Source organism: Sminthopsis crassicaudata, chromosome 3 (genome assembly GCF_048593235.1).
Source record: "Sminthopsis crassicaudata isolate SCR6 chromosome 3, ASM4859323v1, whole genome shotgun sequence".
NCBI classification, from domain to species: domain Eukaryota; kingdom Metazoa; phylum Chordata; class Mammalia; order Dasyuromorphia; family Dasyuridae; genus Sminthopsis; species Sminthopsis crassicaudata.
The window spans coordinates 416083894-416110243 of NC_133619.1; the positions used below are offsets into that span (position 1 = coordinate 416083894).

General features: G+C 34.0%; 1 protein-coding gene across 2 annotated transcripts in view; it reads left to right on the forward strand.

The window, feature by feature from the left end:
- STAT4 (signal transducer and activator of transcription 4) overlaps positions 1-26350 on the forward strand; it is a 133011-nt gene that overhangs the window by 63914 nt on the left and 42747 nt on the right. For both annotated transcript variants that reach the window (XM_074302830.1, XM_074302831.1), the window contains exons 5-10: positions 5159-5251; positions 11514-11592; positions 14519-14604; positions 18680-18831; positions 21711-21869; positions 22649-22741. In XM_074302830.1, the coding sequence (XP_074158931.1) occupies positions 5159-5251; positions 11514-11592; positions 14519-14604; positions 18680-18831; positions 21711-21869; positions 22649-22741 (662 nt within the window). The remainder of the gene's footprint in view (positions 1-5158; positions 5252-11513; positions 11593-14518; positions 14605-18679; positions 18832-21710; positions 21870-22648; positions 22742-26350) is intronic.

A 26350-nucleotide genomic window follows, 5' to 3' on the forward strand; every position in this document is an offset into this window, starting at 1 on the left:
CCAATTGATAAATGGTCAAAGGATATGAACAGACAATTTTCAGATGATGAAATTAAAACTATTTCCACTTACATGAAAGAGTGTTCCAAATCACTATTGATCAGAGAAATGCAAATTAAGACAACTCTGAGATATCATTACACACCTGTCAGATTGGCTAAGATGACAGGAACAAATAACAATGAATGTTGGAGGGGCTGTGGGAAAACTGGGACACTGATGCATTGTTGGTGGAGTTGTGAAAGAATCCAACCATTCTGGAGAGCAATCTGGAATTGTGCCAAAAAAGTTATCAAAATGTACATACCCTTTGATCCAACAGTGCTACCACTGGACTTATACCCCAAGGAAATACTAAAAAAGGGAAAGGGACCAGTGTGTGCCAAAATGTTTGTGGCAGCCCTTTTCATAGTGGCTAGAAACTGGAAAATTAATGGATGTCCATCAATTGGAGAATGGTTCGGTAAATTATGGTATATGAATGTTATGGAATATTATTGTTCTGTAAGAAATGACCAACAGGAGGAATACAAAGAGGCTTGGAGAGACTTACATCAACTAATGCTGAGTGAAACGAGCATAACTAGGGGATCATTATACACTTCAACAATGATACTGTATGAGGATGTATTCTGATGGAAGTGGATATCTTCAACATAGAGAAGAGCTAATCCAATTCCAATTGATCAATGACGGACAGAATCAGTTACATCCAGAAAAGGAACACTGAGAAATGAGTGTAAACTGTGAGCATTGTTTTTTTGTTTTGTTTTTTTTTGTTTCTCTTCCCAGATTATTTTTACCATCCGAATACAATCCTTCCTTTGCAACAACAACAACAAAATTCAGTTCTGCACATATATATTGTACCTTGGATATAGTATAAGATATTTAATATGTATGGGAATGCCTGCCAGCTAGGGGAGGGGGTGGAGGGAAGGAGGGGAAAAATTAGGAACAGAAGGGAGTACAAGGGATAATGTTGTTAAAAAAATTACCTATGCATATGTATTGTCAAAGAAAATGTTATACTTATAAAAATTAATAAAAAAAAGAAGATACCAAATGGGGTCATGAAGAGTTGGACATAACTGAAAAATGACTTAATAATACTTAATAAATGCTTATTGAATAACTAAAAAAATTTGGAACTATATTCAAAAAGTTGTTAAAATGTGCATACCCTTTGATCCAGCAGTGTTACTTCTGGCTTATATCCCAAAGAGATCTTAAAGAAGGAAAAGGGATCTGTATGTGCAAAAATGTTTGTGGCAGTCCTTTTTGTAGTGGCTAATAACTAGAATTTGAATAGATGCTCATCAATTGGAGAATGGCTGAATAAGTTGTGGTATATGAATGTTATGGAATAGTATTGTTCTGTTAAGAAATGACCAGCAAGATGATTTCAGAAGGGCCTGGAGAGACTTACATGAACTGAAGCTGAGTGAAATGAGCAGAACCAGGAGATCATTATACACTTCAACAACAATACTATATGATGATCAGTTCTGATGGATGTGACTCTCTTCAACAATGAGGTGAACCAAATCAGTTCCAAATGTTCAATAATGAAGAGAAACAGCTACACCCAGTGAAAGAACTTTGGGAAATGAGTGCCAACTACAACATAGCATTTCCACTCCTGTTTTTGTCCGCTTGCACTTTTGTTTTCCTTCTCAGGTTATTTTTACCTTATTTCTAAATCTGATTTTTCTTTTGCAGCAAGATAATTATGTAAATTTATATACATATATTGTATTTAGCATATACTTTAACATATTTAACATGTATCGGTCTACCTGCCATCTAGTGGAGGGGGGTAGGAGAAAAGAGGGGAAAAGTTGGAATAGAAGGTTCTGCAAGGGTCAATGCTGAAAAATTACCCATGCATATTTTATTATTTTATTAATATAATTTAAAAAATGTAAAAAAGAACTGGGAAGAACTAGAGGAAAATTTGGAAGCACATAAAAAGTCTTTTTAAGTATCTGAAGGACTATTGGATGAAGGAATTATTGGATTTATTTCATTTGGTCCCAGATGACAGAATCAGGAGAAACGGGTTGTGGTTGGAAAAAAGACACTTAAAGCTTGACTTCAAGAATGAATTTCCTAAATTTTTATTGTTGTTCAGTAGCTTTTCAATCATGTCCAACTCTTCAGGATCTTTTTTCTTGACAAAGATAGTGGAGTAGTTTGCTCTTTCCTTCTTTATCTTATTTTACAGTAGAGGAAACTGAGACAAAAGGGCTTAAAGGTCACATGATGAGTAAGTGTTTGGGGCCAGACTTTAATACAGGAAAATGCTGTCCTTCCTAAAGTTGTTCAAAAGAGTATTAATTTAAGAAGTGGTGAGCACTCATTCTTTGAAGATCTTTAAACAGATACTAGACTAGATGATCACTTGTTGGCTATGTTATAGGCTAATTTCAAATCCGGTCTTAGACACTTACTAGCTTACTACACTGAGCAAATAACTTAACCTATGTCTAGGTTTCAACTCTCAAATAGGGAAAATAACAAACTCATGGACTTGTGAGGATCAAATGAAATGATATTTGGGAAGTGCTTAACATCGCACAAAATTGGCCATAAAGAAATCTTGCTATTAATCTTCTATCTTCCCATTGTCTTCACTTATAGATTAATTTAGTTGGCAGCTGAAGTCCTTTCCATATCTAAAACTCTGTAGTTTTGTAAGGCAGAGAGATCAATTGGGAGGCCATTGCAATAGTCTAGGTAAAAGATAGTAAGGACTAAAGATAAAGATGATAAAGAACCACAGATGTGATTGTTTTAGCAGGTAGTAAGAGTCTGATGTAGAGGGAGCTCTGAAGGAATAAATGGAAATCCCATTCTAAACTTCATATTTTTCCTCATGTTGTCCTCCTCATTGAGAATATACGCCTTTTTTCTTTCTATCTAAATATTTCCCTTCTTTCAATGTCCCACTTGACCTCCCCTTATCTTACTCTTCTAGCCTTCATCAATTTCCTTTTCTCTAGATTTCTGTCATACTTTGCATCTCTATCAAAACAGTACTCAGACATATGTTGTCTGGTTCTAGATAATGTTGTTTCATGTGTATTAATTATCCTTATCTCCTTGAGGACAAGAGACTTCATTTCTGTATTTCTCACAGCGCTTAGCTCAGTGCTAAATGTATAGCAAGTACTCAATAAATATTATTTTACATATGGGATTCTGAAATCCTCTAAGACCTCCAACTCCAAAAACCCTTACTACTTTTCCCATATAGAGTATGAGCTGTTTGGGGGTAATCAGCTGTGAAAGTTCTAGCCCTATCCCTAAATCAATGAAAATTCTCTATAAAGAGTGACAAATCCAATATCAAAAACATTTTATAAAAACATAAAAACACTGTTAATAAAAAGGGAGGATAAAATAGAAGAATTATATACTATTTCATGCACAAATTTGTTCAGCTTCTTAAGGCTCCAATCCCTAAAACTGATACTCTCAAATCTCCCAGAATATCAGAAAAGTGTCACTTCAGGACTCATGTTCCAGTCACAGAACACATAGGATTTGGTGCCTTCAGCCTCAAGAAGTTCTGATGAAGCTTCTGGGGGTGGACTAGTGATACAAAAAGCTTCTTTTTCTGACTCCAGAATCAATGTGATTCTTCCAGGATTGGCTTTGAAATTCCTTTATCTGTACTGCTCTCTTTCCTTGTTTATACTCTTACCTGCAAGCCATAGCTTGTCTCCCCAGGTCTATGCTTCCCCAAGACTGGCAGCCATAAATTTTAAATTTCCTTCCCTTCAGAAATTACCAATAAAGTCTTTACCTAGTGATGTCACCACTTTGCAGCCCAAAAGACTTTCTGGAAATTGCATCCAGAGAATTTCTTACAAGGCTCTGTGGGCCCCACAAATCCTGGGAAAGAAATCCTGAGGATCTTTCTCCAAAACCATGCTTACTTCATTACTGATTAATTAAATCACATGCCTTGTGATCTTGTGAGAAGGATGCCTCCGCTGAAATCACTGAGTGCATTAGTGATTTTGTGACAATGAAATTATAACCATAATTATAAATAATAATTTTTATTATTAAATAATTATTACCTTTGTGATTTGGGGTCAATTATTTAACCTCTCTGAATCTCAGTTGCTTCTTCTATAAGACAAAGGGTTTGGATAAGGTGGAAGAAGAAGAGAAATAGGGAAAAGCAGTTATTAAGTGCCTACTATGTGACAGGCTCTGCACTAAACTCTTAAACATTATTTTATTTGATCCTTACAACAATAGTACAAAATAGGATCCATTATTATCTTCATTTCGCTGTTGAGGACACAGAGGCAAACTGAGTTCAAGGGGCTAATAAGTGCCTGAGGCCACATTTGAACTCAGGTCTTTCTGATTCCTAGAGCAGGCAAAACATATAGAGTGCTGAGTCTAAAACTGGGAAGACTTTTTCTCTTCCTGAATTTAAATCAACTTGTCAACAGACATTTATCAGGTGTGTGACTCTGGGCAAGTCACTTACTCAGTTTCTTTATCTGTAAAGTGAGCTGGAGAAGGAAATGGCAAGCCACTCCATTGTCTACCCAAATAGGATATCCAATGCACCTTCTAGCTGCTCCGTACTAACATTAGAGGAATATAGATACTATTCCTACCTTCAAGGACCTTAGTATAGTAAGAAAGATAAGATATAGCCAACTAAATAATATACAAAGCAGGTTGAGATGAGTACCGTAAGTATAGCACTATGAAAGGGAATTTTAAAAGTTCAGGAAAGATAAACTAAGATTTGATTGACCTCCATGTCCTACACTAGCAAACCTTTTCTCATTCCAACAATCATAAATTTGTTATTCATCACATTTACTATTAGCATAGTAGATAGAATGCTGAATGTGGAGGCAGGAAAATTTGAGTTCAAATCCTACTTCTGATTCTAGCTCTGAGATGCTGGCCAAATTTTTTTTTAACTTTTCTGAGTTTTAGCCTCCTTATTTGTAAAATGTTGATAAATATACCTGAAATACCTATTTTTATAGACTCTTGTAAGATTTTAAAAAGATAACTAATGTAAGCAAATTTCAAAGAGCTATGGAAATAATAGTTGTAATTATTACTAAGGTGCTATACCAAAATTTCTGACACTGTATGACTGCTATTCTTCCAGGGGCCCCTGGAAAAGTCCTTGCAGAACTCTGTGGTTTCAGAAAGACAGAAAAATGTGGAGCACAAAGTAGCTACCATCAGAAACAGCGTACAGGTAAGTAAGACCCCTTTCTTATGTTGAAAACTTGAAGTTGTCCGTGTATGGCCAAATGTATACTGCATAATAATTTTATAATTATTCTGTGGCAATATAAACCTCCCTCTACTATGTAAGCACATAGACCAATTCCAAAGATATGATGACTGCGTTAGCACCCTGGATACCTTAGAATCAGCCAGAGTCAGGATAAACAAAAATCCTTGGTCTTTATTCTTGGTCTTTAGTGGTAGAAGTGAAAAGGCACTCAGAATCTCTGCGACCTCACCTCCTCATCTCCCGCCCAGAAGTGACCCTGGCTAGTCTCACTGCACCTCCTAGTCCCTCCCACAATTCTCTGTATACACCAAATGATTGGGCCAGCACAGGAAAGTGGGAAGGGCCATTTTCCAAGTATATTCTTATAGAGTATTGTCCAATTGGTAATTAGCCTCAAGTGCTCGATTGTCTGACCTCAGTCTATTAACTCAAGAGTTTCAGCCCTTTACACAAACAGGTTTTCTAAGGTATAAAAGAAAGACTGGCTTAAATTGCTTATTCAAAGTAGAATTTATTTGTTCTTTAAAGAAGTTAGAATTTTTCTACAGTTGCAATGCCATAACTAAGAAAGAAGTTGCCAATCAATCAATAAATATTTATTAAGGACCTACTATATGCCAAGCACTATGTTAAACACTAAAGATTAAAAAAAGAAAGAAAAACAGTCCTTGCCTTCAAGGAGTTTTTAATCTAATGGTGAGAGTACTTCCTCCCTAAAGTAGTTCTAAAATTGTTATCCCAATCTAAATAATGAAGACACAAAGTAGGGATTTACCCAATCAACTCCCAAATTCCCCTCCAAATAATATTAAGATAATGCCTCAAAATGAATTCTGCAGTGGCAGAACCAATAAAAGGACAGGATGATATAATTTCCCATCTCAAGACAACTATACATACAATATGTTGAGCAAAATCTATTCTGCTTCATCTGAAATTTAAAAAATAATGTAGGCATAGCAATCATGATAGCAGACAAGCAAAAAACAAAAATATATCAAATTAAAAGAGATAAACAGAGAAACTATATTTTTGTATTTGTTTATTTATTTAATATTTTGCATCAGTTGCATTCAAAACAAATTTATTTTACATTTAAAAAAATTTTTGAGTTCTAGGTTCTCTCCTTTGTTCCCATCCACAGTTTAGAACCACGTGTGAAATTATATGGAACATTTCCATAAAAATCAAATTGTGAAAGAAAACATAAATCCTGCACCCTAATAAAAATAAAAACCCTCAAGAAAAATTAAGTAAAAAAGAGACGGAGACAGAGAGAAAAAGAGAGAATGCTTCCACCTGAACAAAAGCAGTTCCTTCTCTGAGTATGAATAGGATGTTTCATCATAAGTCCTTCAGAGTAGATGTGAATGATTGTATTACTGAGAATAGCAAATTCATTTACAGTTGGTCATCCCAGAACATTGCTATTACTTTGTATACAGTACATTTCACTTTGTTTGAATCCATGGAGGACTAGGTTTTTTTCTTTTTTTACTGAGAGCAACCTGTTCATCATTTCTCATAGGACAATGTTATATTGTATTTTGCATTTGTATGCAATATATTTTGCTAAAAGATACCATATACAGTGGTATAATATAAATTCTAAACATGTATGCACCAAATATTATACCACCAAAATTCTTAAAGGAAAAGTTATATGAGGAGGAAATAGTAAATCTTTTCTAGTAGGGTACCTCAACTTCCCCCTTTTAGAACTAGATAAATCTAGCAAAAGAAAAAAAAAAAGAAGAAAGAAGTTAAAGAGATGAACAAAAATTTAGAAAAGGATAAATCTATGGAGAAAATTCAATGGAATAGAAAAGAATATAGAGGAATATAACTTTTTCTCAACTACACCTTACCTACACAAAAATTGATGATGTATTCAGATATATAAAAACCTCAAACAAGTGCAAAAATGTAGAACCATTAAATGGATCCTTTCCCAATCATAATGAAATAAAAATCACATTCTATAAAAGGGAATTGAATCATAGATTAAAAAATTATTGGAAGTTAAATAATTTAAGCCAAAAGAGAGGATCAAAGGACAAATCATAGAAATAATCATAATTTCATTAAAAAGAATGGCAACAATGAGGTAACATACCAAAATTTATAGTATGCACCAAAGTAGTATTTAGAGGAAATTTTATATCTTTAAAATTGCTCTCCCTCTGCAAACTTCTTTGTATGGTCACCTCTAGAGCTTCTTTGTCAAAGCATCCCTGCCCATTTTCCTTACTATCTCTTTTAGAGGCAGAAGTTAGTTTATCCAGGGACAATTATATATATCTTTGGACTTTCATGTATTATCACTACACCTAATGCAAGTGAAAAGTTTCTTCATTCATTCATTCATTCCCACTAATATCTCTGTTCACCTCTCTATTTATTATAGGAAACATTTAAGTTTATCCTATATCTAATTCTATCCAGGATAAAGTAAAACCCGTAGGCAAAATGCTAAATTAAGTGATAGCTCTGGATTTTTAAAATTCTCTACAAAAACAGTAAAAAAAAAAAAAAATGAGCCAGGCATTCAAACACCCTCGGGGTATAATATTATGACATATCATTATACAAAGTTAGTTTTGAAAAAACAAGTTCTATTTGGTCTGTCTCCACAGGTATTATAGAAGTGAAGAGAGAATTCTGAAAAGAATATTTCATCATATTTATCAGTCACAAAGATAAAACTTGCATCTTACATAAATTCAATCATTTTTCAACCTATAAAGTTATAAAAAAAATTGGCACTTCTCTAATTTCTGACAACTTAGACATATCAAGTTTTTAAATGAAGTACTCCTCAGACTTCTGTGACTCTAGAGAAAGCTTTAGCAAGGTTACAAAAATCTTATCTTTGATTTTTCAATTATTTACCATAATATTGGAGTTTTCTTTTAATTACTGTCCACCTCACTTTATGTATCTGAATGATATTTTCTTCATTTAACTTTTAATTAGCTTTTTGAGTCCTATTTGAAAAACTTGCACACGAATATCTGGAAACTTGTTTGTTTTGTTTTAAATATATTATAAATTATAGATTCTGGGAGGGAGGTGATAGTGGACAAAGGCAAAGTCTCTTCAAAAAGAAGTTTGGAGAAAGTTTAGAGATATGTTTAAAATCAATTAAAGTAATTCTAATGAGTTTTTCAGATAAAACCAATGTTTTTATATAAGCATTACTCTAAGAGCCAGGGAAGAGAAGAAAAGTCAACTGGAGGAAAAATTATATTTCAGATTGGAAGAAAATCAATATTTAGGAATATGCTTACATGTGAATGGATGGAGACATCTGGCCACAGTTTTTCTCTTCTAGATCATGTGTAGCATAAAAAAGAGATCCCAGGAGAACAGTGATTCCTCCTTTTTAGAGTTGATTAGTTAGAACTACTCAGGATCCTATCCTGATGGGGAATGAAGAAAAGCAGCTTAATGCCTTTACTCTGATAAATTATATGCAGATAATTAGATACTAGGGGAAACCCATCTGTAAGAGTTGAGAACCTGAAGTGTCAGAGCTTATACTTAAGTCCCAGAATGCTTTTGACTCTAAGGGGGAAAAGAGGAGATTTATCTAGTTAGCTTTGAGAATAATAGTCCAGCATTAGATTTGTTTTTCAATTGTCTCCAACTCTTCCTGCCCTCATTTAGAGTTTTCTTGGCAAAGCTACTGGAGTAGTTATTTCCTTCTCCTGAGGCAAACATGGCTAAATGACTTGCCCTGTGCTAATAAATGTCTTAGGCCAGATTTTAACTCAGAAAATTGAGCCTCCTTAACTTCAGACCCAGCACTCTATCTAGCTATACTGTTCCATCTATCTTTCCATGGGGTTAGATTAGGCAATAATTAAAAACAATTGAAATTTAATGAAGATGCCAAATTATATTTGTGTTACAAATTTGTCAGTTTTCAAATAATTAATATATAACAAAAGGCTTTTGACATATTGAAAGAAAAATAATTAATAAAATTGATAACTAGCTAAATTAATATTTTAGTTTTTAGAAAAAGGCATAATTTCTCAATCAATCAATCAATCAATATTTCTGAAGTACCTACCAAAGGCTAATTTAGTACACTATTTGGATGACCCTGGACAAGTCCCTTAACCCTATTTGCCTCAGTTTCCTTATTTGTAAAATAAACTGGAGAAGGAAATGGCAAACCACTGTAGTACTTTGCTAAGAAAATCCTAAATAAGGTCAGAGTCCAATAGGACCAAACAACAAGAAGAAAGCCTGCTTTTATTTTGGATTCTGCAGGCAGGCTTGACATAGTCAAATCTGAGTTTTAGGAAAATCTGTTTGTAGTTGAATGGAAGATGAACTGCAGTAGGAAGAGGTATATGGCAGAAAGAATCCCAACAGATTATTGCAGTAGTTTAGGCTGAAATGATAAGGACATGCACCAGAGTTGAGAAGAGAAGAAAGATAGATTTTGCAAAGGTTAAACCAACAGAATTTATCAGCATATTGGATATGGGGAGTAAGAGAATGAAGAGTTGAGAATTACCACCTACATTACAGGACTGAGATGATGTGTTGCCTTCTAAAGTAATTGGGAAGGAAGCAATCAGGGTAAGATTTGGGGCAGTAGAGGTGGAAGGAGAATTGAGTTCTATTTTAAACACATTGAGTTTAAGATGACACAGAATAGCTTGTGTATATGTAACATTTTATAAGTATTAGCTTACTTGACTGAATTGTAAATATAATTTTACTCCCATTTCACAGATGAGTAAACTGAAGTTTAGTCTAAATAAGTTATTCATGGTCACACAACTTGTAAGTATAAGAGGCGAAATTCAAAATCTCTCCTGATTCAAAGTCTATATAATCACATTTCCTCTTAATATAAACAGAAGCAAATTGAAATGAGGACTTAAACAAGTGAGAATTGTAACTAAAAAGTGAGAGAAAACCACTGGAGAAATTTAAAAAAAGGGAAGTTAGTTCAGATTTATGGGTGAAAATGATGACTCTGGAAATAACATTTAGAACTGGATTAAGTAATGAAAGTATAAATCCAATGAGACCAGAAAGAGAAATGATATGGATTAAAGGTGATTCAGGCAGGGATTACTATGAGAAAGGGTAGGATCATTCTGAGATAGCCTATATTAAAAGACTATCATGGTTATAGTCAATAGTCAAAAGTCTCTGGTTTTGTTGGTATGAGAACTTATGAATTTCCCATATAACTCATCTAAAACTCAGTGTACAATCTTTAAAGAGTTTCCAGAATTAAAGTAATTTGTCCGTCATCACACAGTTAGTAAATGTATTGTCATCAAGTACACCTTGATAGAAAACACATAATAGCATACACCATATAAAATAAACTTCTTGAGGTCATATGTTTCAGTTAATCAATCAATTGCACTTATTAAGCACCTTCTGTGTGTCAAGTATGTCAAGTCAACCCAGAAGTTATGGCAAGCTTAAAGAGGCAAGAGACAACAGTTTACAGCAGAAGCTCCAGCCAGAATCGATTGGAGAGAAATCAAAGGCACCAATGATAATTAGTTGATCTTTGGGGGTGGTGGACTTGGGTTTGAGAAACCCTAAAAACTCAAAGTCTCCTGGCCTCTGGAAGGAGCCCCATCCTTCTGTTCATAGAGGAAACTCCCAGATGGTAATCTCCTCCTACAATTCAATTGGAGATCTTGGCCTGGGGCATAATCACCACCCTTTATTGAATTGAAAATGAGTCCCCCAAATTCATATGGAGATTGGTCCCTAACTCTGGGCCACAAAACCCCAATATAATCAAAGGCTGAGACCCCAAACTTTTGCTAAAAATCTTAATAGGATTTGGCCTGCTGAGTTCTTTCTCAGTGTAATAAATCTATGTTTTTGCCACAAACCTCACCTTGTAGGATTGCAAATTCTTTTGCAAAGCCAGAGACACTGGCCAGGGGACCCCAATGCTATCTGGGTATCTCTTACCCTCATTTCTCACACCTTAATACTAACATTAAAGGAGATGAGGAAAAAGCTTCTTGTAGATGGTGAGACTTGAGCTGGGACTTCTGTTTTTGTGTTTGAATTCCCAGCATTTAGCTTAGTACCTTATATATAGTACATGTTTAATAAATATTGTTTGAACTGAATGGAACCAAATTGCCTAAGAGGCACTTAAAATGCTGTTGCTTGAAGTCACTCTACTGCAATACTAGACTGAATGTATTTTTCTTTTAAGATGACAGAACAAGATGTCAAGTATTTAGAAGATTTACAAGATGAATTTGACTACAGATATAAAACAATACAGACTTTAGGTAAGTTTTTTTAAAAAAATAATTCTATAAAACAACACAGTGAATAGGCCCAAAATACCATATATGTTACCGAGATTACAAAAAGTCTACTATCCTATATACTTTTTTTAGGATGTGGGAATCAGAGGCAAATAAAACTATTTGGAAGTGCTGACACTTCAAAGAAATATCTATGATAGTGAAGAAATACTTGCCAAATTTGTTACTTCCTTAGTGTAACTACTGCCCCACCAGTGGAGTTTATAATCCTCGTACACCTTAGTAAACCTTCTTTGTAAGTTGATTGTATCAGAAAAAATCATCTCCATATGGTCAACTTGGGGATGAAACTGAATTTAGACAGTCCTCTATAGATGCTATCTCTGCTTTGGGTCTAAATCTTTTCTACTTAGAAGGAAATTCTAGAGTTTGTGACTAATTGACATAGCCTATAGGAACCTAAGTCACTCTATGCCATGAAAAGACATCATATCAGAACTTTAATGGAAGCTCAAGATCATACAGCCAGTAAGGGGTAGAGGCAAGATTGACTCTTCACTCTTTCAACACTGTTCCTTTATCCAAATTCAATCACTTGAAGGAGATCGTGAGCAAGTTTAGGCTCTGGGAGTCTCTGTGTTCTTGTTGTTGTTTGTCCTTAGTTCTTGAAGAGAATTATGACATCAGAGAGGTGATGCCATGTCATGCAAGTGACTTGGATTTAAGTGAGGGAGGACTGGGTAAGATCACCTGTCTTGCTTTCCCCTCCAGAGCCATTTGGGTGCAAGAAGTCAGATATAAATCAAGACAACTGAAGACGGCTCTGGGTGAAATGGTATACCTTGGCCTTTTTAAGCTAAGGCCTTCAACAGGTCTCATCTTGACTAAGGCACCCATTCAGTGATTAAGGCCAGATAGCACCTTTCACTTAAGACTATAATAGCTTCCTAAATGGTCTCCCAACTTCAAGTACCCCCCTTTACTTTTTTTTTTTATAAATTTTATAATTATAACATTTTTTGACAGTACATATGCGTAGGTAATTTTTTACAACATTTTATATATATATATATATGTATATATATCTGTTCCGAATTTTCCCCTCCTTCCCTCTACTCCCTCCCCTAGATGGCAGGCATTCCCATACATATTAAATATGTTATAGTATGTCCTAGGTACAATATATATGTGCAGAACCAAATTTTGTTGTTGTTGTTATTGTTGCAAAGGAAGAATTGGATTCAGAAGATAAAAATAACCTGGGAGAAAAACAAAAAATGTTAACAGTTTACACTCATTTCCCAGTGTTCCTTCTCTGAGTGTAGCTAATTCTGTCCATCATTGGTCAATTGGAATTGGATTAGCTCTTCTCTATGTTGAAGATATCCACTTCCATCAGAATACATCCTCATACAAGTATCATTGTTGAAGTGTATAATGATCTCCTAGTTCTGCTCATTTAAGTACCCCCCTTTCCAATCCATCTTCTACCCACCTGTCAAAGTGATTTTCAGCAAATAGAATGAATGATCTACTCCACCAAGAACTCTTCTCCTGAAGCCAGTTACAGTAGCTTCCTTATGTCTTTTTACTTGCAATGGCTACTTTCTTATTCTTGCTTCAAGCTTATTTAAGATCAAAGTGAGAGATGGATTTCAGAAATAGAGAAAGGAAATAAATTGTCTGCCAGCAGATAAGTCCCCTACATAAATGTAATGCTGGAGAAACTGAGGCAAGATAGAGATAAGAGAGTTTTTAATATTTTATTTGGATTTCTGAGAGAGAGAGATTGTGCTGGGGGCATGCTGCTCCCAGGGCTGATGTCCAAAGCATCCAGCAGCCAATGTGAGTTCTCAATGACACACATGGCTCAGGTACAGGGGTAGATCGAGGCAGGGATGGAATCCAAGCACTGAGAGCAGGAACAAACTATCAGGTTCTGACAGGGTGGGGGGAGGCACTGGACATTCTGATAAGATGGGATCAAGAAAAACTATAACAGGATAGGGGGTAGGACTATGAATTCTAACAACCTGGGAGTTAGAGCCAGGAAGTCTGAACTCCCCCTTATCTTGAGTTTACACATTGACAATTTATAACCTTAGAGTAAATAGCCCCAAGTTATATCAGTTTTAATGAATCGGAAGGGGGGGATTGCAACTAAGGGGATTGAGGCAGAACAATTAGGGAAACTGAGGCAGAACCAATTAAGGAAACTGAGACAGGGCAATTAGGGAAACTGTGGCACAATACATTAAGATTCTAATCACTACCCAAGTTGAACAAAGCAAAAAGTCAGTTTGCATTATGTAATTTATAAGTAATTGGTTTTTAAAACTTCAGAACATAATCAAATACACTTAGTAAAATTCATTGCAACCTGATTTTATTTTAAATCAAGACATTTTGGGATTTTTAGCTCTCTTAGTTATGTCACATCAATAATTACTTATTAAGTAACTACTGGGTATCCTGAACTTTGAGTGGTGGTATGATGAATACAAAATGAATATAATATTTCTCCTTGCTGGCAAAGAGTTACAAAGTGCTGACTTGTGGAAATTTTCCTCTCTCCCTTTTTTTCCTTCTTCCTCCCTTCCTCAAACATTAAATGGACAATAGGTGAAAATGTTTCTCCTTATATATCTCTTTTTTATCCTCCCCAACTAGTTTCTTTCCACTTACTCTCACATTTCTAGATAAGAGAAAAACTATATAGGCCATAAGCATAGAGTAAATATACACTGCTTCTGAATTTTTACTCTTGAACCAGAACTTTTATTAGGAGCCACAAATAAGTATGGCAAATTTAGATAAACTTAACCATGCCACAGGGAAAGTTTACCATGGAACGGATTCTGGTTTTGTTTTTTTTTTTTGTTTTGTTTTGTTTTATTTTTTTCTCTATTTCCCATTTGGTTTTGTTTTTCTTTTTTTTCTACCACAGACCAAGGTGATAAAAACAATGTTCTCGTGAAGCAGGAAGTTTTGACATTGCAAGACATGCTCAATACACTAGACTTCAAAAGAAAGGTTAGTAAAGAAGATTTTACAGGGATCTTGGTTGTTACTTCCTAAACCTCTACTCCATTTAAAAAATGGTTTACCTAGAGTCCATGTCATAGGCAAATCAGATTATTTCTAGGTACAGTATTCACTGCTTGACATTATTTTTTGTAAGTTTGGGTTGTTTTCAAGGTCAGTCTTCCAAAAGCTTGATGGGATATTTCACTGATGGGCTATGTACTATAGCCAACTTTATTTTTAAGATTTTTCTTACCAGTTTCTAGTATATGCAATTAAGACAAGTTCATATCTATTTTAGTTGTTATAATTTTACAATATCTTGTGGGGAACATAAATGAATATTTGATGTTGCTTACCTTTATTTGATAAAGTAATTGCTTCAATGTGTACTCAGACAAAAGACATATTATTGAATAATTCCATTGATACCATTCAGTTGTTGCTGATTGTAATAATTTAACTTACACTCAAGGTCCAGCCTTGTGTGTGTGTGCCAAATACTGTTCTAGGTTCTGGGGATACAAATGCAAAAGTAAAAAAACAAAAAAACCCAAAAACCTCTACTCTCTTTGTAAAATATGGAGTGGAAAAAAAGTGTTCCATTTCCTAAGAATAAAAATATCTGAATAATAATTGCTAATGCTAATGCTTAGTGCTTTAAGGGTTCTACTTCACACATGTTATTTTATGTGATCCTTGCAACACCCTATGGGGTAGGTACTATCATAGCTATTTTCCAGAAAGAATAGGCTTGACTGAAGCTGAGAGTTTTAGTATCTTACCAAAGATCACACAGTTATTAAGTGTGTGATTTAAATTTGGCTTTTTAAGCTAAAATCTAGTATTCTATCTACTATGTCATACAGCTACTTTGCAATATTATTAGCATCAGGCATAGAATCCAAAGAGGTCAAAGGCAGGAAGGAGCCTAGCACACTGAAATAATTATAGCAGTGCTTTTTGTGGTACCAAAGAATTAAAAAGCAGATCCTCATTATCTGGTGGATATCTGAACAAGTTATGGTACATGAACATGGTGGAGTATTTTTCCTCTATAATAAAGAGCAAATATAAAGACTTCAAAGAAACAGAGGAAGACACATAAACTGATATAGAGTGAAATAAGCAGAAACATGAAAACAAATCAAGTTAACAAACATTTATTAAGTCCCTATTGTGTGCCAGGAAACCGAGAATATAAAGGACAACAAAAACATAATTACTGACCTCATAGAACTGCCAAACTAAAGCGGGAAGAGAACATGCAAGCAACTATGCACAAATAAGATATGTAACAGAATAAATTGGAACTAGTCACAGAGAATAAGTACTAGAAGAAAACCAAAATGGTTTCTTGTAGAAGGTGGAATAAAAGCTTAGATTTGGAGGAAACCAGGAAATCCAGGGGTAAAGGTAAAAGAGGAGAGCATTACTATTATGCCAGTGAAAATGAACGGATTTGGGAGATGGAGAGTCTTCTAGGAGGAGGAGTAATGGTTCCAGAGTCACTAGAACATAGAGTACGTGGTAAGGAGCATCCACTTATGAAGAATTGGAAGGTAGGAAAAGGCAATTATTAAAAAGTAAAAGAGGGTTTTATATTTGATCCTGGGGGTAATAGAGAGCTACTGGAGTTTACCAAATAGAAAAGTGACATGGTCAGACTCCCTCCTTAGGAAGATCATTTTGATAGCTGCATGGTGGATGGACTGATGTAAAGGAAGATTTGAAGGAAGACAGCTTTACTTCTAAAATGGATATGGGACATCCAGTATGAGATGTGTAATAGACATTTGAAAATAAAGGGTTGGAAGAAAAAAGTTAGAACTGGATAATAGATTTTATAATCAGCTGCATAGAAATGATAATTGAATACATGGGAGCTGATAAGATCACAAAGCAAAATAGAATAGAGGTAGAAGAGGAGAGAGCTACGCACAGAGCCTGGAGATGTCTCTGGATCAAGAACCAGAAAAGGAGGCAGAAACAGAATGGTCATAAAAGTAAGAGAACAAAGAGAGCAATGTTACAAAAGCCTAGAAAGAATAATATATCAAAGAGTGATTAAAACTGTTAAAGAATACATACAAGTCAAGAAGTATGAAGATTGAGATAAGGCCATTAGATTTGGCAATTAAGAGATCATTGGTAACTTTGGAGATTTGTTTCAATTTAATGATGAAGTCAGAAGCAAATCTTCAGAGAGTTAAGAGAGTGAGAGGAAAGTTCTGTTGCTGAAGGAGATGAAGTAAGTAATGGGAAATTAATAAGTTAAAGAACTAGAAATTAGGCTGTTTAATGAACTATCAATATCAATATATATATATATATACATGCATATATACATACATACATATACATATTAGACAGCCTCAGTATATATTGTTAAAGATGGATCACTTCTCCCCAATAATATAAAGGTGCTATAAAACCAAAAGGTATTAATAAATGAATATTTAAAAAAACATTACTAATGCCACCAAAAACTCTTTTCCTTCAAATTTTAACAAATCTGTCTCCATTTTTTTTCATGAAGGAATTTATGAATGAAAAATTTTAATCACAGATGATTTTATTTCCTCAGACAGCTAATTAATTGTAAGCCTTTATACATCATATTTCATATTCCATTTTTTAAAAATGAAGACAGCCTTAAGAGAAAATAATATAAGATAAAATAATAGATTACTTTGCTCCATATTTTTAAAGGGAAGAAAAGTGGTTCCAGACTTATGGCTTCATCTGTTTGAGGAATTCCTGATGTGGAAATTCCTTTTCTCCATTAATGTAGATAGACAAGAGGTAGATATAGACAAATAAGCTAGTTTGCAACTTAAAATCTTGAGTACCTTGAAATCTCTTTAGTACTAAGAGGTTAATTGACTTGTTTTGTCCATGATCATGCAGTTTGTATGTGTTGAAGACAGATTTGAATCCAAGATTTTACAATTCCAGAATTGGACATCTATCCCATTCACTTATTGATATCATTTATTAATAATTAGTCTATTATATAAATGTAAAATATGCCATTGGGTTTGGTATATATTCACTTGCAGTGCATTATTTGCACTACAAGGGCAGCTAGATGGCACAGTAAATAGAACATGGTCCTGAAGTCAGGACATCCTAAGTTCAAATCTGGCCTCAGACACTTAATACTTACCAGCTTTGTGACTATGGGCACTACATTAACCCAAATTTCTTCATCCCTCCCAAAAAAATATTCACTTATAAAATCACAGACTTTCAAAACTAGAAAAAAGCTTCAAGATCATGATTACTTATCAGTCAATATCTTTACAGGTTGTAAAGCTCAAAGAGATGGAATGAATATTTGTCCCATTGGCACAACTTTTTAGTGGAAGAACCAGGACAGGAAACCCAGGGCCCAGATTCATGATCTAGTGCTTTTAATATTACATGACTTTAGTAAAAATATTTTGAAAATTTAGCTTATAATCTAATTTTAATTTATATATATATACATATGCATTGTGTTTATATTAATTTGAAATTTATTAATTATTTTTATAATTTATCACATTCATAATTAATTAAATTAAATTTATTGTAATGGAATGCAATTAAATATTGATACAATTAAAATAATTGTAATATTCACTTTATATAATTTAATGATATATTTACAAATAAATATTTTAAAATAATATTTGCTCTATTTTTAGTAGTATGTAAGAGACTATTAGAGGGACTATATTTTGCTTTGTTTTTGAATACCTTAGTGAGTTTCACATAGTATATACTTAAATATTTGTTGGTTTGGATTGGATTATATTTATCTGGATGATTTTCTAAGATTCCAAATCATTTTTAGCAAGGAGTTGGAATATTGTTAGATGGTGAGATTATCATAATTATGCATTTTCCCCAGGGTAACATATAACTGTAAGTATAATGCAAAATTGGTAGGGAATAGAATTCAGTATTTAATAAGGAGGCTAACAGTAATCTTTCCAGACATCTACATCTCTAATCCAAAGTAGACTAGAAAAGTTTTCATAAATTGGATGACCAGTGAATCTGATTTCCTCTCTTAATCTATTGCTCTTCCTTTCAGGAAGTCCTCAGCAAAATAACACAAATAATAAGTGAAATTGAGACCCTGATGAATACTATGCTGCTAGAAGAACTGCTTGATTGGAAGAGGCGTCAGCAAATTGCCTGCATTGGTGGTCCATTGCATAGTGGCCTTGATCAGCTTCAAAACTGGTAAACCTCTACTGACTTTAGTTTCTAGTGAAAACCACAGGAAGTAAAAAACTTCAGAATGGCCCAGCCCATGAGAAACTTCAGACTTAGCCCAGAACTGTGAATTCATTCAGCCTGTTGATGGTCTGTTAATAACTCAGGAGCTTTATAATCAAAAACATAGAGCCAGAATTTTTCAAGTACTTTGTGTAAACTTTCAAATACTGTATAAATCTAAGCTAATTTGCAATGATTCTTCTGAACAAATCAAAGCATCACCTATTGTTGATTTTATGAAGGATTGATTAAATTTGGCTCCTGAAATATAAAAACTGAAGGTTTCAAAATAACCTTTGGAACCAGTAAGAATCTTTTCTCTGGCACATACCTTCTTCCATCAGCAAGTTCTTACACTGGGGACTTTCATAAGAAACAAATTTATTGATCTTATTTATGTGGGTACTTCCTCCAATTAGTCCAAGGACAAATCATCCCTATCCATGCCTTCTTGTCACATGACTTGCCCATCACCTTTACTGGTCATATATATCTCAGACATTCATTGTATAGTTTCTCTCATACAATTCTTCATTAGTAACATGGTGTCCCAAAAGTCTTAGAACAGTTCTAGGCTTTACTTAAAGTTTATACTAAGCTCTACATTAAGACACTAGGACTCTGTGTGTTGCATCACTCTTACGCGCACCATGTACCATTTCATTGCCCACATTTTCCCATAATTATCAAAAATTAAGGGCATTCTTCTTCCTTAACTCCACCTACCGACTTTCCTGGCTTGTTTTTAAGTCTCCACTAAAACCTCATCTTTTATAGAAAACATTTCACTTTGAATTCTACCCCTTCCTTTCTATTTTTTCTGTTATCTTGTAAATAGTTAATTATGTGTCATATCCATTATTTCTTGAGGGACTATCTTGTTGCTTTTTTGCATCCTTAGTATTTAGGTATGTAGCAGTTGCTTAATAAATGTTTAATTACTGATTGAAATTTAACTCTATAGCCTTAGATAGCAGAGTTCAATTTTTTTACAAAGATATTCAGTAGATGTTGCTTTTTTTGTACGTAAATAAAAAAATCCCAAATCTATAATAACTGCTATTCTATATGAAAAACTATACACTTTTGTGCACAAGAACACATTGCACATATGCACATACTGTTTTTCTGCTTTAGAAAGCATCAGAGAGAGAGGTTTTTTCCTAGAAGTGTAAAATGTAAGTATCCAATTGAAAGAATTGTCAAAAGATGTAATAAAGAAGAAATGAAAAGCTCAGTCCAACCTCCAAATTTCTTCTTAACAGCACAATCCAATAAGATTGAAAGTATGAGTGCCAATTCAGACAGCATGCTATGAGAACTCTGACCTACTTGTCCTGCTTGACAGAAAGAAAGAATTGGGCTCATTTTAAAATGTATTGATTTTCCTTCTAGAGATTATTTTGCTTTTCTAACCTCAGGATGCTTCTTCTGATAAGAAAACAAAGTAAATATCCCCAAAAAGCAGTAGAAGACCTAAACATATGCTTGTGCTTGTCAAAAACCTATGCCCAATGCTAAGTGCATTGGACTTATGACTTCTCAGAGATCTATGGGAAGTGCAGCATTGTTTAGACAGAAAGGTCACAAGAATGAGAATTGCTTCCCAAGCTTGACAAGCCCCCTCTCTTTAGTTTTCTACATTCAAAATAGTTTAGGAAGTTTCTCTGGAATAAGAGGTTACTTTGGGATATCATCTACAGTCATTTCATCTCCTTTTTATTCTTCATGCCAACTTCTAGCTTTGAGCTTTAGTTATTTTTTAGTCCCATCAAGATCACAATAGATAGTACTCACCACATGTTAAAACCAAATCAAATTTGAGGAGAAAATATTTCTAAGTTCACCTTAATTCTCATGCATTCTAGTGAGTCATACTCAGGATTTTTAAAATCATATTTTTCTGAAAGTCAAGTGCTGTTTGCTGAATATACCACAAGTGACAAAGATAAGATGGCTTTTATTATATTTTATTACTAGCAATAAATACATGCAATATATCACATAAAACTTAATACACACATTACACTCTTTGGATCATAATTTATATGGTTAAAAATAATAGAATCATTCTGGATTTTACTGGTCTTGGACTGAATATTAAATCTGTCAAGTGCATATCTGAAGGTGTTTACAAGTAATTTAATTAAGAAAGAGCAAAAGGGATTTGATCTATTAGAATTGGTATCAGATGTTGATGAGATTTTTTTTTCTCTTATAAAATCTAAGTCATGAAGTAGGCAACATTTGACACATCTATGTACATAGATTCATAGGTTTGTGTATGTATATGTGTAGACAAACGCATATATATGTATTATATACACATGTGTGTATGAATATATATCATGTATATGTATAGAATTTATATATACATATATGTGTGTGTGTGTGTGTGTGTGTGTGTGTGTGTGTAGCATTTATAGAGTACCTTAAAGTCTGCAAAACACTTTGTATGTGTTGATTCATTTGTTCTTTACAATAATTCATTGAGGTAATTGAGGTAAGTGCTAATGCCCACTTAACAGATGAGTAAACTAAGTCAGACAGAAGTTAAGTAATTTGCCTAGTATCACATATCTACTGAGTATCTGAAGCAAAATTTGAACTCAGGTCTTCCTGACTCCAAGTTTAGCCCTTTGTCTGATGTACCACCTGGCTGTGTGTTAATTAATTAAACTTATGAGTATGTATATTTTATATAAAATACTGTGTATGTATGCACATATATGTTATGATAAGGTAGATTTATATACAAATTAATGCAAAGTAAGTATGGGAAGATTGGGCAAATCAATTGTTAGATGGAAAAATATATATTTCTATCCTTTGTTTTTCAATAGTTTTACCCTGTTGGCAGAAAGTCTTTTCCAAGTTAGAAGGCAAATGGAAAAGCTAGATGAACAATCCACCAAAGTATCATATGAAGGTGATCCTATTCCAGTACAAAGGTCTCATTTGCAAGAACTAATCAACTTCTTGATCTACAGTCTTTTCCGAAAGTACGTAAAGTATCTTAAATGCCATTCAGCTTTCAGGTCTTATGAAATTGATAGTATGCTCTTCCTGTGGTTTATTTGTCATGATTTAAAGACTGGGTTTGGAAAGGTAGGGAAACAAGGGATTTTTCAAGTGGCACAACATACCAAAGACTTGTCGAGGACAGTTAGGTAGACCTGCATCAGAAAAACTGTTTTCTGTTCTGGAACTTCTGCTGGTGACTCACTCAGTGTGACATCAAACAAGCCAACAGATCCATCACTGGCTCGGTTTTTACCTCTGAGAAAAGGGGATTCTAATGGTTTCTTTTTGACTGATTATCATGAAAATAAAGAGGAAACCATGTAAATGCAATGTGGTACTGTAGAAGGAGTACTGGATTTGTAGTCAGAAGGTGTGAGTTTGAATCCAGACTCTGCAATTTAACCTGGATGACCTTTGGTTCAGACACTGAACCATCTACAAAGTGAGATGGTTGTGATTATTATGATTTTATTTTTTAGAAAGAAAAAGTTTACTTGAAGTCAGGAATTTTCTGATACTTTTATTTTAGATTATATACACTGTTCATTTGTGGTGAGTACTACCTATAATTAGAAGAATTGATTTAGAATATTTCCATCTTACGGGGTTTGCTCATCAGAAAAAGATGGCAAGATTTGAACTTGCTTGACTCAGAGATTATCCTCCTTCAGAAAAACTCAACCTATTCATCTGTAGTTTCTAGCCTGCCTATAAACTTTGTATTTTCAAATAATACCTGTATTTTCTTTGCTGTTAGCTCATTTGTGGTTGAACGACAGCCATGCATGCCAACTCATCCCCAGAGACCACTGGTACTTAAAACCCTCATACAATTCACTGTGAAACTAAGGTAGGTTAGTGTGTTATATCTCTGGAGACTGATGTATTATATATATGCGCACATGTTTACATGTAGGTAGAAAAATTTATTTGAATATTATCCCTCCCCAGTTATTAACACCCTCTCCCTGTCAAATGAATTTATGTTATACTATATATAATTAATATTTACTTATTTGTATGCACGTTGTATCCTACCTCCACTCTCCAATGAAATGAAGCTCTTTCTCTTTGTATCCTTACAGACTAACTAGTACAGAGTTTTTATATGTATATTTAATAAGTGACAAAGTCAAGTGAATAGAATTTTAAAAGACAAGGAAAATTTTGGTCTCTAAGGGAATATTTTAAATAATAAAACTAAAGAACCCAAACTCTTACTACAGTTGTAAGTAGAATGTTTAGAATTTAAAAAGAAAAATAATATTTAATCTACTTTTTTCCTTTTAGACATATTTCTCTGTTCAAAAATATATTCACCATTTTTACCTCCTGCTTCATGTTTTCACATTCTTATTCCAGATGTTTATTAGGCTTATAAGAATCTCTATTGGGACGTTATCCCTACATGGGGACAGGAGGGTCTATAGTATTAAAAAAATCAAATTGATGGGAGTAGCTTATAGACTATGAATTCATTGATGCTGGGAACTATTGTAGAAATTCCCTCTGTCAATGCAGCTAGATGGCACAATGGATAAAGTGTTGGGCCTGAAGTCAAGAAGACCTGAGTTCAGATTTGGCACACTTACTAGCTGTGTGATTAACCTTGTTTGCCTGAGTTTCTTCATCTGTAAAATGAGTTGAATAAGGAAATGGCAAACCATTCCAGTATCTTTACCAAGAAAACTCCAAATACAAAGAGTCAGACACAATTAAACAACAATAACAATAAACATTGTAAATTGGTAACTATCTTTATTTTGCTCTTTATAGAGTTGTCTGGGGACACTGGAAGGTTAATTGACTTCCCAATAGTCATACAACTAGCATGTGTCAGAAGCAAGATTTGACCCCATTTCCTCCTGAATCCAAGACCAACCCTTTATCCACTACATCATTCTTTTCTCAATCAATCCTTCCCATTCTTTTGAGTTTGTATGATTGTTAATATGAAGCCCTTGATTGTCCCTTGGGTGTTATGTTGTTGAAGACAGAGTTCTCACTGTGAGTCAGTATAACCCAACACTAACAAGCTCATGAGAAATCTGTGCTACCCTTACTGCTGGTAGCCCTAAGAAATAACAGAAGGGAAAAAAAGAAATAACATAAAGCTCTACTGCTAAGAGTTTTTTTCTTACTAAAAATATGAAGTGTGAGGTAATAAGACCAATTTCCATGAGGCAAAATTGGTCTTTATAATTGTACCTTATATGTTCTTTCCAATTTTCAGATATTATAATTATTATAATATTTTCGGGCATTATATTATAGTTGGGCTTCAGATGATTGTCTCTAATCTGCCCAGTTACCCTTGGCCATATTCTCCTGTCTATGAGTCTACCATCTTAATTATAATGATAAAGTGAATGTTTCAATAAACTTTCTATTCTCCAGGATTTTATTAGCCATAATTCAATATTGTCTCCTTATTTACAATATGATGAAATGTGACATTATAATAGTGGCCCCAGGACACTACAAGATCTTTTGATGACTCCAAAACATTTCAAGATTTTTCATCACCCCAGGGCCTTCATAGAAAGATTCAATTATGTTTAGATTCATTTTAATGTCAAGTATATTTAAAACTAATTTTTCAAAAATTCTTCCATTGATGTTCCCCTCTTCATTATGGTTTGGAAATTAATTCTCAAATGGAATTGAAGCAGAATTTAAACTCTTAGCAGATCCTACCAAATTGGACTGACTTTGAGTATGGATCTTAGGGTGGGCTGCATACCCATAATTCAAACAAGGACCAATTTGGCTAGATTGAGAAAGGCTTATCATCAAGTTGGCAGTAGATAATTTTTTTGGCCAAAGGAATCCTTGAAGACCACTTACTAAGTAGTGGGAGTATTGTAATCTGTATTAATGTAATGGGTATCTATATTGGTGGAATAAAAATCATAGAAGATGAAAATATCATTGAAAATTAGTGATAGGTATAAAATATTTCACTATAAACATGGATGGCTAAGAGACAGTGGGTCCCTTTATTTTCTAAGATAAAATGTATAATCCTCAGCCTAATATTTAAATCCTTTTACTATATGGCTCCCATCTATTTTTCTAGTCTTATTTAATATTACTCCTTTGCATATACTTTCCACTCCAGTCAAACTAATTCATTAATTGCTATCCTTCCATTGTCATTCCTCCACTAATCTGTAGATTCTTTGGAAACTAAATGTACAGCCCTTTTATATTTCTCACGATGCTCACTATTTAATATTTGGTCTCCAATTCAATTCAACATTTGTTAAGTACAATGTGAAAGACACTGTGCTGAATCTTGGGGCCCCAGAAACAAACAAAAAAAAGGCAGTTCCTACCCTGAAAAGTATGGGTATCTCTTCTACATTGTGTGTGTGGAATTTTAGGAATATGTAAATTTTTTTTTTACCCTCCCTCTGTATTAGAGAAGAAGACTGATTATGGTACTAATAGATAAAATATACTGATATTATACAATACTACCTATGTACATTTCTGAATTTTAAAACTTTTTCTGTGTCATCTGCTGGCTTTTCTTGTCAAATATGACTTCTGCAAAACTCCCCCCAAATTCCCATTTAATTTCTTGTGCAGACCTCTGATATATATCAAAAACCATGATGGGAAAAAAAATCACAATATGGAAGGGATAACCATAGGTATATAAAAAAAAAAAGCTTTGATAGCTTAAAATAACACTGAAACTTCTAGAATATCAAATTATTTATACAAAGTTTATACAAAATCATTTCAACATGTAGATATTACTTACAATTGTGAAGATAAGGAATGGAAAGGCATAGGCAGAGGCATCAGGAAATGAGAGGGTAGAACCTCATCTGTGCTTTAAAAGAAGCTAGGAATTCGAAAAGGTGTTGGGAAAGGAGTAGATTTCAGACATGGGGGACAGCCTGGGCCAAAGTATAGAAATAGAGTAATTCAGAAAGTCTTTGTGAAATAAATGGGAATTTGGGGAGAATTTTTCAGAAGCTGCAGATAACCCACAAAGAATTCAAAAAGGCCAGCAGATGACCTAGGGTCCATGACCAAATACTTAACCTAAATTTTACAATAAGGTACTATAAACATCCCATAAAAGAAAAAGAAAAAAAATCAGACTTCTCTGGTACAAAGAGAAAGTCAAAAAGTTTTAGGAAGCTTTTCTAGATTGTAGAGGCACCACATCCCTAGTCCCTGAAATGTGGAAAAGATAACTATTTAATTGTGTTCAAAAAGTATATTTTGTTCCATATTCCTCTGACAGAATATAAGCCCTTAAAAGCAAGGACTATTTCATTTTGATCCATAGTACTTAGCACAGGGTTGGAAGATAGTAAGCGCTTAATAAATGCTTGTTGGTGAGTAGTAGGCAAGGGATCTCAAGCCCTATTCCACTGACAATTCCCTTTTAGGAAATTTTAGATTGTAAAAAAATACTACCTGGGATTAAATATTCTCC